A 10,966-nucleotide genomic window follows, 5' to 3' on the forward strand; every position below is an offset into this window, starting at 1 on the left:
GCAATAAACAATCTGCTCATTCAGTAATGTGCAAAAGGGAAAAATGAGAACCTGCAAAAATGAAAAGCAGACAGTAAAAAAAAAAAAAAAACCTTCAAACATTCTCCTTTTAATGCTAGGACATTTGCATGAAATAATGCATCAGAGTTCAGGGTTACATGGTTTTCTTTAAGAGTCTGTTTCTTAAACCATGCACAAGTGAGGAACACTTTTTGCCACCAATGTTCATGAGGACTTTCTGAATCACTTCGAAAGTGTATTTCAGCTCCTTTGGATGGTCAATGTTGTCTCAATGTTGAGGGCAAAAAGAAGGCCCATCAGCATGGCAACAGCGTCCGGGATGTCCTTCAGACCACACAGGACCACCGCCTCTTCAAGGATAACTGACACATCAACCACATCTTCTCCCTCTTTCACCATCACGATGCCAACTTTCATCCCCTTGCTGAACACCTGCTCATCATCTGTAGCCTACAAAAAAAAACATACAAAAAACAAAAACACAATATTTTTATTAACACACAGTTCACATGGTGGCACCTTACTAGCCTGAAAATCTGGGATGACCTTTAGGGGTGAAACAACCCTAAAATGTGATTAATATTTGATATATATATTTCAAGCAAAAGTAGTTCCTAAAGATCGACCCATTTAAAGTGGAAAAAATATTAATCATTTTTACAGCTGTTTTTGGGAAGATGGCAGTTTTTGTCATTTGGGTAAAGTTAAGGAAGTTATTAAAGGATTTCTTTACAGCCAATAGTTTTGAGATGGAAGTAAATTGCCTTTTTTTTAATAATTATGAATCATGGCTTTCACATAGGTTTTTTTAATAGTTTTTGAATATCATAGCTCTATAGGTGAGAAGTAAACTTGAGTAGCCACAGTTTAGCTAGCGGATTATTATATCCCAAAGGAATGGAGTAGGGCTGGACAATTAATTTTGATCAGGTTTTTTGATTTTGGTTTCTCTAATAAAAACATAATCAAAGAAAAGCAATTAATGTGCCGCACAGCACAGTGTGTGTGCAACCTTTAATATATTATCATTTTACTAATTATTGCTAATTAATTTTTGATTGTTCTTTTAAGTTGTGGTTCAATAAATACTCAAGTTTTGAAATCCATGCATACCTGCACAGTCTTGAAAAAACATGAGGAATCCTCCCTGAGAAAATGGGGAAGGCCCAGCAGAAGAACAGTCCTCTTCCTCTGTGTGGAACTCTGGTTTAAGAAAAAACAACAACAAAAACACAACCAATTATTGTTCATTTCCTAAACATGATATGGTATCCAATCTATCCTAGCCTCTATTCTTGAAAGGTTATGATACCAAATGTCCAATTACAAAACATGACAGACTTCAAATGTTCATCTGCCTTTTTTTTGTTAAATGGGTTTATGCTGACCAAAACTAAATGGATGTTTCACACTTACATCTTCACCGAGTTGTCCTGTGAGTCTGGTCAGTCCAAGTATGCCACTCTTGGCTTTGTACAGCTCCAGGAACCGTGCCAGATACTGATCAATCCCAGCAAATAGGGAGCCTTTCAGGTCAACAGATGTAAGGCGAGCAAATTCAGCTTCAATCTGAAGGATTGGGGGGGTCATGAGGAAAAAAAAAGTTTACGCATTTAGTAACTAACACTTAACATTTTGACAATTTAATTTTTCTGAAAACATGACAAAATATCAAATCAGGACTTTCTGAGAAAACACACTACCTGCCGTTCAGAGAATAATGCTGGCCATCTTTCTTTGACTTCTGCCACAAGTGGCTCATCTTCAACAATCTCTTTTCTCCGTAAAGGGAATGTGTTGGTCATCATTTCACCAATTTGCTTCCAGTCAACTATTCCTTTCTTCATCTCAATGGCCATGGCTGATCTGTCCATGTCAAGATTACTTTGTCATCCCTTCTGGAAAATCTGGCAGATAATTCACCTCTGACTTTTTGGCCCTCTTCAGTTTTTTTGACCCAGCTGGACCAGAGGTACGGGAATTTACTTTGAGCTCAGAGCATCCAGCCACTCGCAACTTCTGTCTGAAGTTACCCATTTTAAATTTTAAACTGAACTTCCAACAATACCACCCATGGACAGACCCTGGTTCCCTCAGACAAGGATGCTTGTTGATGAGTGCTTGGGCCACTTGATCATACTCTTCAGATTTTGGGTTGGGGTTGTGGACAAAGAATGGCTCCTGCTAACTTATCCAAGATGTCTGATTTCATGTCTTTTGATACGTCAAGGAGAGTCCCATCTTTGTGGTAAGCCTCATTTCCTTGCCTCAGTTTCATCTCAACATCAAAAGAGAAGGAAGGAATGACAAATGGCTGAGGCAGCTGACGGGCTTTACTATGACTGGGGCTTTCATCAAGGGATGATGATGGCAGGCTTGCTGTATCTAGGGTTGAGTCTGTGTGGTATGATTTGTAGTATACTTTCAAAGTTACTCTGTCTTTAGGAAGCTCCGATATGCTACTCAAGTTACACAGTTCATTATCAAATTCAGGGTCTTGATACTGAACCACAAGGTCCCCATCTAATCCAAGTTTGGTCTTCAGAATCAAGCAGAAGTCATCAACTGTCTCAGGCAAGTTGTCTATGGTGACTCTTCTAATGTCCTCTTCGCTCAGGATGATGCGCAGCAGCATGACGACTCTCCCTCAAAAAGACAAATAAAAAAAGCCAATGTTATAGGATTTTACATTTTCAAAACATTATCCCTCTCAGTTACCACTTATGACACACTAGTGTCTATACCTACACAATATAATGAACATTCTATTAATGAAGAAACAATACTCTATCACTTACCTTTAGTGATAGAGTATTGTTAGGCTAGACAGCAACTTCTTTGGTTGAGTTTCACAGGTGTCTGCAATGAAGTTGTGCCCAGGTGGTCCAGTCCAGGTGATTCCCAAACTACAATTGTGAATATAAAAAGAAAAAAAAGAAACACTTTCACATGTTGGTGCAGTTGCACAACATAAAACCTATGCATCTATCAAACGTTTTTTTTACTACCATCTTAACTTTGTGGGGTGACAGAATTTATATTATGAGCCATAAAAAATTACCTTAATGTACAAGAAACGCCCTTGGGGAAACCAGGAATCTTTCTCGCACAGTGTATGCTGTCAAGGGGGTGTAGTGGTTGAGCTCTTCGGGTTCAGCTACGATCAGTCGTGCAGGGTCTCTCTTGCAGACTTCGTAACACCGGAGGTGCTCCAGATACCAAGCTGAGTAAGGTTCAACAACAAAGAATAGCTTGTTGCATACAAGCAACACATGGACAATTTTACAAAAATCAGGAAGTCCACTTGTGCTTCCAATTGACACAAACATTCCCTTGGTATATTTTGTTCTATGTATGAATGCTGTTGTGACTAGCAATACACTGCTCAGAGTTCGAAATTTCTTCTCAATCACTTGCTTGACAGAGGCATGTCTAAATATTAAAGACGTGTCGATTTTTTTGCAACAGTAACCACTTAACAATCAATTTCACTCACCTTGAAAAAAGGTTTAGTCTTCGCCGACAAGAGCTCAGCGTCCGAGGATGGAGTCAACCATGTGCCAAAATCATGTCCATAATGCACCTTGGTAACAGTCGTAAAAATGTGATGACGTAGGCGTTTATAATACCACACCCACCCAAATACCTTTATTGTCAAGTCGACATGCAATGTTGATTTACTTGGACATAGATGTTTAAGTTATAATATATTTTGTTAGTTGAGACAATGTTAATTAAGAATTTAGGGTTATCACAACAACCTAAGTAATCTTATGTCATAGTAACAGAATAATGCGCTAGGATAACAAATGTGCAAAATGACATTTTACAGTGTGGCCAATCAAGCACAGTAACACCATGGTCATTGAACCAGCTTTTGGTACCTTTGGCAGTGTGGGCAGGTGCCAAGTCCTGCTAGAAAATGAAATCAGCATCTCCATAAAGCTTGTCAGTAGAAGGAAGCATGAAGTGCTCTAAAATGTCCTGGTAGATGGCTGCGTTGACTGTGGACTTCAGAAAACACAGTGGATCAACTCCAGCAGAGGCCATGGCAGCCCAAATCAGCACTGACTGTGGAAACTTCACACTGGACCTCAAGCAACGTGGATTTGGTGCCTCTCTACTCTTCCTCCAGACTCTGGGACCTTGATTTCCAAATGACATGCAAAATTTACTTTCATCTGAAAAGAGGACTTTGGACTTTCCACAGTCAGTGATGATTTGGGCTGCTTCCAAAATTCAATGAAAAAGACCCTGATTCATTCTTTTCATTATTTGAGCGAATAGCAGAGGCCAGGAAGTGGCCGAAGGGTGAACAGGAGTTAATGTTACAATGCGTCCTGACCGGTGAAATATTATTTTAATTTAAATAGTTGAAGTCTTAAGTTTAATCACATTTTAGTCAGTAGGTAATGTTTTAAGATATGATTTCTTTATTTCACTAGATTTCTTTGTTTCACTAGCGAATGGTAAAGTTCTTTGGATAGTGTGGATCACATTTTGGTCAACATACTAAACTGACAGATTTATGAACACATGACTTAGGTTTTACCTTACCTTAGGTTTTACCTTACCTTGATTAAACATGCTTGTATAAAACTTCACGCCATTGACTACTTCAGAATGCAATCTACACTCAATGAGAAATTTCGAACCTTCTACTTCCAGAGATTTTTCTTCTGTTAATCACTTCAGCAAGTATGGCAAAGACAAAATGGCTGAGTTGGATGTGGGTGGGGCTTGATGTCAAGCCATGCCTTCCTGCAAATTGAGCGAGTTGCTTCTCGCTTCTGCAGGTTCACGTTATGTACAGGAGCACCAGCATTCAGAAGTATGGAGCCAATCTGGGGCCATAAGTTTTGTATACGAAAAAATACAATTTGAAACTGAAAATTTAAGTTTTGATCTTGAATTTTGAAAAACACAACAATGTACTCTAAGAAGAAATAAGATCTGAAAAGATAAAACATTCATTCATTCATTATCTGAACCTGCTTTATCCTCACAAGGGTCACGGGGGTCGCTTGGAGCCTATCCTAGCTACATAGGGGCGAAGGCGGGGTACACCCTGGACAAGTCGCCAGTTCATCGCAGGGCTGAACATATAGAGACAAACAATCACTGTCACATTCACACCTATGGGCAATTTAGATTAACCTATTAGTGCATGTGTTTGGATGGTGGGAGGAAGCCGGAGTACCCGGAGAGAACCCACGCAGACACGGGGAGAACATGCAAACTCCACACAGAAAGGTCCCACCCCCCGTCGACTGGTGTTGGAATCGAATCCAGGACCTTCTTGGTGTGAGGCACGAATGCTAACCACTGCACCACCGTGTCGCCCAAGATAAAACATGCAACTGAAAAAAATAAAACCTCAAAAATATTAAAGTATATATGAAAGTGAAAAATTAAAATAATTTATTCAAAAGAATTACCGAAGTGAATCAAAATTATATTTAACCTGAAAAAACTTTTCATACTCTTATTTTTAATTGGAATACATTGTTATATTTTTCAAAATTCAAGATCAAAACTTAAATTTTCAGTTTCAAATTTTATTTTTTCACATACAAAATTTATGGCTCCAGATTAGCTCCATACAGACGGAGAAGGTTAGGAAACTTCCTGTGACTGAGTAGCTCCGCCCATCACCACGGCTCTGACTGTCACCAGACACCGCAACCGCACGCAGACATGCCAAACCACAAACAGTAGTCATTATCTCAACATCGAACTTTTTACCTTTTTCCCACATTTTCGCCGTCACTGTGACCAAGGGTCCCCACTTGGCACAGTGGCCGTCCCCATAAGCACACACATTCATTCACATTTTACTAACTTTTTGAGTACATGCAGTGACAGCAACCGAATGCAGATGACAAAACAGTAGATCGATTACAATGACTTCAACTGTTGAACAGGACAGCCTAGTGGAGGAGGCTATCTCTACGAGTAAATTAAAAGAAGTGTTGGTAAAGTGGACAGAGGTTTCTGATTTAGTTGGAAAAAAAAAACATCCAGACAAATTAAGTTCAGGTTGTGCAGCTGCTTTATTTAATGACAATGGCCTGGCGCATTTTCGGAACATTTTAAAAAGCAGAACAAAGCAGATTTCTCTGGATAGGTTTTTAATGAAACCACCTGCAACTGCGGACAGTGATGAACGAGAGGCCTGAAAAAACAAATTCGGTCAAGAGAGGAAAAACGCCAGAAATTCTACCACCGGACGTTTTACTGGAGGAGATTCTCCTTCCAGAGAATAATGGTCCGTGTATGTCGTGGCCATTCAATTTCCATTTTGAAATTATAAAATGAAGGACAGAAAATGATTTGTGTTTCTTTTTTCATTTTAAAATGGAAAAGCACTTGTATCCTATTGTTGTTCTTACAATTGAAAAAACAAAACACGGGAAACAGCTCTTTGACTGACTTCAGGTGAATCCGTGTATGGTTCATTCATTCGTTATGCCATTTCAAAATAAAATCAGATAAACCAAATTCTTAGTTTTATTTTTGTTTTTTCCTTTTCTAAACTTGGGTAGAAAAAATTTATTATCTAATTTTTTAACATACCTGTGTGTAATTTTGCTCTGACTGTTTTATATGCAAAACAAAAATCTGAAGTTATTATTTAGGTTTTATTATTATTGTGACATAGAAAGTGTGAAGTGGTAGTGCGCCGTGATGAGTTTTATCAAAGTCCCTTAAAGTATCTCTGGTTTTATCTACAATGGCTGCACTCGAGCCTTTTGCAGATTTCATTATGGAGCTGTTTACAAGTAGGGCAACCCAAGAAGAAATCAGTGACACTTTACATCACCAGGGAGCAACACGGTGGTCTTCAATGACAGTATGGAGGTTCTGCTCACGCCACAGCCTTAGACGTCGAAACCATTCAGCGGCAGTTATCGCTTCCATTTATCAGGTATGTGCAGTAACATGAAATTACATCTGTAAAGCTAATCACTACACAAATTATGTTTTGGAATTTATCACTAAAACGAATCTTTGCCTGTTACAGACAGGTCCAGTTTTTTCAGTTTTTCTTTCACTGTATAACTAAAAAATGGTCCGATTCATTTTAAGTGTAAAGTTTTTCCGATTTTGTTTAAAAAGAAATTTTTTTTTTTTTTAAATGAGCCAGAAATGTAGTTTTTCTGATTTTATTTTGAAACGAAATAACCAATGAATGAACCATACATGGATTGTTAATGAGCCCTTTCCTGTTTTTAGTTTTTTCAATTTTATGAAGGACAACAGGGTACAAGTAATTTTCCGTTTACTGATTTTGAAATGAAAAATGAAATACAGGTTGTTTTCTGTTTTTCATCCACCGTCTTCTTTGTACAGAGATCGTCCCATCTTAATTTTTTTTTTAAATAAGGTTATTGTCTTGTGCAGTTTTCCATTTTAGAAACCATTAAAAAGGATTTTGGGAGGTTTTGGGGTGCTGGATTGGATTAAGTATATTTCAGTTCATTTGAATAGGATAAAATGAGTAAATCACAAAACGAGCATGGTCATGGAATGAATTAAACACATACCGCAAGGTTCCACTGTACTTGATTTATTTATTACCTGTTGAACCGGAGTTGTTTTCACCCCAGAGACCCGCAGAAGCCTTGCTCTCATTACTTCAGTACAAGATGAGATTTTATGTTAAATACATAAGTGGGCCATTATGTCTTCTTTGTCTCAAGGATGAGGTGAAGACTTCTGTGTTGGAGGAGGAGGAGGTGCTCGACACTAAAACAAAAAGTAAAGAGTTAAGAGATTTTGTGTTGATTGCTCCTCTGTATCTTCTAGAGGAATATACCTTAGAATCAAGAGAAAACTGATTACTTAGTAATCCATCAGTCAAGTTAGCATCAAGAAGCGAGAAAACAGTGTTGCTCCAAAAATTCTCCTCTAGTGCTACAGGCTGTTTTCACAAGGAACTGAGGTTCAGACAAGGATGTGTCATTGGTAGCATATTTAGGTAATTAATGACTCATCCAAATCACTGTCAACCATGAACAGAGAGATCACCACATTCAGAACCAAGGTTTCTTCAGACTCAATTTGTTTGGACCAGTTAGCCTTTATTTTGGGTCTTGATGTCACATGATCATGATGTATCATGATGTACATCTTTTGTATTAAAGCTTCTGTGTTTAAAGTTTTTAGGGTTTTAGGGCATCTATCTCTAGAAATGGAATATAGCATTCATTGAAGTGTCATACATATGTCACTTAGGTGCCCTTTACATGTACTATAACCTTTTCTAGTTCTCCATTTACAATGACTAAGTGAAGAAAAGAAGAACCAAAGAAGAAAAAAAAATGCAATGACTAAGTGAAACTATATATAATTCTCAAGTTGAGAAACAAATTGTTTTCTTTCATCACTTCAGTAAGGGTACTATTATTTATATCCTGTATTCCTTTATTTAGTCCTTCTGAATTCATGTTTAGTCAGCAGAATCTTTAGAAATTACAAAAATGTTTAAAATCCAGTTCTGACTGGAACAACACACAACTGTTTAGCATAAAAAATTGCTCTGTGAAAAATCTTTGGGTGGCACAGGTATCAACTGTGGGACAAATCAATACCTCAAGTATCACTAACAGAACATTCAGTCAATTTTTTTCATATAGCACCAAATCATAACAAAGGTTACCTCATGACACTGTACATAAAGAGCTGGTCGAAACCAGACTCTCAATTCATGCCAACGTCTTTGTCCAGACCTTATGACTTTTCAATTTGGTCTGGAATTAATTGGCACCAAACTATCACTCAATCAATCAATCAATCAAATTTATTTATATAGCATCACATCATAACAAAGTTATCTCATGACACTTTTCATGTAGAGCTGGGATAAACTAGACTCTTCCCAAACTACCAAACTCAAGCAGTGAAACATCCCCAAGACCACAGGTGAGGACCAAACAGCCAGTCTGGGCCAAAGAGATGGTTTTAGTCAGGATAAACCATGGGTCACATGGTTCATTTGAATGTTGATTTACAGTATGAAAGTACTAATTGGATTTAGTTTTTGACATATTGTAGAATTGCAGGCTATAATTGGCTTGTAAAATCAGTTTTGAGACTGAGATCTTCTGGTTAATGGATCTTCAGTTGATTCAGGGATCAAAGACAAGGAAGAGAACCAACATCAATAACAATTAAGGATCAGCGGTACATTTACCAAATATTTAAGACAAAATAGTTCAACTACTCAATGAACAATCATTACAAGAGTATGTAGTCAGTGCAGGTAAATATTTGTCTTCATATTGAACAGGTTATTTGTTATTTATGCCCTATAAATCTACTTATGCTTCTTTAGTTTGTTTGTCTTTCGTTTTGGCTTGTTCATTCTGTTGGTGTTTAAATGCAGTTAGAAATAAATGTGCATAAAACAAATCTCTATTCATAGATAGATTCATAAGCACATACTGGCCTCAGTCGACTGCTGTACAGATCAGGAGAATTGTGGGGGCTGCCTCCAGTGTCTGGTGGAATGAACCAAAGAACACAGTATACAATCACCATGTTAGGAACACAGATCTTATAGTTAATTGTACTTTGAACTAAATGCAGATAGGTTCACTATATGGAAGTTTCGAGTGAAAAGCAAAACTTACTCATTCTGTTGTCCTGTAGCCTCTGGAGCTCAGGTAAAAGGACCTGCTCTTTGTCTTCCACACAGATAGGGGGCGTCCCATCAGCTGCTACAGTACACTCAGGACTGGAGGGGACTGGGATGGGGGGTGAGAAGGTAGGCATAGTTGGCGTTGGAAGAGGCTAAAAAGAAAAATATCACAGCAGAAACAAAAGTTTGTCAAAAGTTGCAAAAAAAAAAAAAGTAAGCAGAGCTGCTTAATACCCCTGCCACAACACTTTGCCCCTTCTGCTCACTGATACCCTGCCTACCCAGGGATTAATTTTGAGTCTTAACTTTCAATCTCTTCACAATGTACAAATTAAAAAAAACCAAAACACACAAATAGCTGTTTTTAAGTGCACACACCATTTCTGAAACCCATGACATGTTTGCCTTAGTCACTAGGATCTCATGTAGAAAGTCATGAAGTACCAGATTGTTCAAACCTGTCAGAGAATCCAGTCTCACCTCTTCCTCCTCTTCCTCCCCTTTATCGAGGATAAGTTCTACCACCAGTGAAGGGAAAAGACCAATTTGTCCATTCAGCTCTCCTTCCCAAAAACCATCATCCACCTGACCAAACAGACAATTAATAAATGAAATACACTTTAATTCATGTTAGCATTAGAAGTCTCCACAAATCATCTAAGGCCGTGTTTCCACTACGTGGAACTGGCTTGACTCGACTCGGCTCGGCTCGACTCAACTCGGGTACCAGGTCCTATTCCTGGCGACTGTTTCCATTACAGATACTACCCACTTTACAGTACCTGGACGTCAAAGTGATGCGGCGCGTTACTTTCATGTCATCTGCTCAGAGAGTTGCTGATAAACTCGCTCGTTGCGTGTTGTCTCGTCAAGCTCACGCTCAATTTTTACATCTGAACCTTCTCGGCAAACCATGGTGTAGTTTTGCGGGCTGTTATCATGTGGATTAACCTACCATTATATTTACTGTAAACTTCCGCATCTGTTTTTTGTAAAACGGTGGGTCACAGAGACGACTCTCTGACCAATCAGTGGTCTGCAATGTTTATACGTCACGTTTGAGTATCTGGTCCCCAGTCCTGGAACCTCGGCGGAGTTGATACCAAAAACTAGTACAGGGTACCAGATTCCAGGCCCTTTTTCATAATGGAAACGCAAAAAGGCCGAGTTGAGTAGAGTCAAGCCAAGTCGATACCACATAGTGGAAACGCGGCATTAGATGATGTATCTGTCAGTGTGACCCGATAGTAATAGCAATAAATTGAACTCAAAGATGGACTTCCAACATGTTGGTTGGTAAAA

The 10,966-nt window shown here is 38.5% G+C and overlaps 2 protein-coding genes across 3 annotated transcripts in view; both read right to left on the reverse strand.

Moving 5' to 3' along the window:
* Positions 1-261: 261 nt before the first annotated feature.
* LOC115426860 (uncharacterized) lies at positions 262-2,269 on the reverse strand. Its single transcript, XM_030145089.1, has 4 exons — positions 1,725-2,269; positions 1,438-1,590; positions 1,135-1,224; positions 262-471 (listed from the first exon to the last, which is right to left on the reverse strand). The coding sequence occupies exons 1-4, from the start codon at positions 1,893-1,895 to the stop codon at positions 262-264; spliced, it is 624 nt and encodes a 207-aa protein (XP_030000949.1). The 5' UTR covers positions 1,896-2,269.
* A 3,786-nt stretch (positions 2,270-6,055) lies between these two features.
* The window catches only part of LOC115426591 (F-BAR and double SH3 domains protein 1-like), a 34,534-nt gene continuing 29,623 nt past the window's right edge, over positions 6,056-10,966 (reverse strand). For both annotated transcript variants that reach the window (XM_030144692.1, XM_030144691.1), the window contains exons 18-21: positions 10,145-10,249; positions 9,657-9,816; positions 9,469-9,524; positions 6,056-7,770 (exon numbers count right to left, since the gene is read on the reverse strand). In XM_030144692.1, the coding sequence (XP_030000552.1) occupies positions 7,720-7,770; positions 9,469-9,524; positions 9,657-9,816; positions 10,145-10,249 (372 nt within the window). In that variant the 3' untranslated portion in view covers positions 6,056-7,719. The remainder of the gene's footprint in view (positions 7,771-9,468; positions 9,525-9,656; positions 9,817-10,144; positions 10,250-10,966) is intronic.

This window comes from Sphaeramia orbicularis, chromosome 10 (assembly GCF_902148855.1).
Source record: "Sphaeramia orbicularis chromosome 10, fSphaOr1.1, whole genome shotgun sequence".
Classification (NCBI taxonomy): Eukaryota; Metazoa; Chordata; class Actinopteri; order Kurtiformes; family Apogonidae; genus Sphaeramia; species Sphaeramia orbicularis.

Excerpts from the sequence above, each read along its gene's own strand:
- LOC115426860 (XM_030145089.1), bottom strand. The coding sequence starts at position 1,895 with ATGGACAGATCAGCCATGGCCATTGAGATGAAGAAAGGAATAGTTGAC. Across the intron at positions 1,591-1,724 it reads CATTATTCTCTGAACGGCAG|ATTGAAGCTGAATTTGCTCG; the intron begins GTAGTGTGTTTT and ends CCAATCCTTCAG. Across the intron at positions 472-1,134 it reads GTTTTTTCAAGACTGTGCAG|GCTACAGATGATGAGCAGGT; the intron begins GTATGCATGGAT and ends TTTTTTTTGTAG.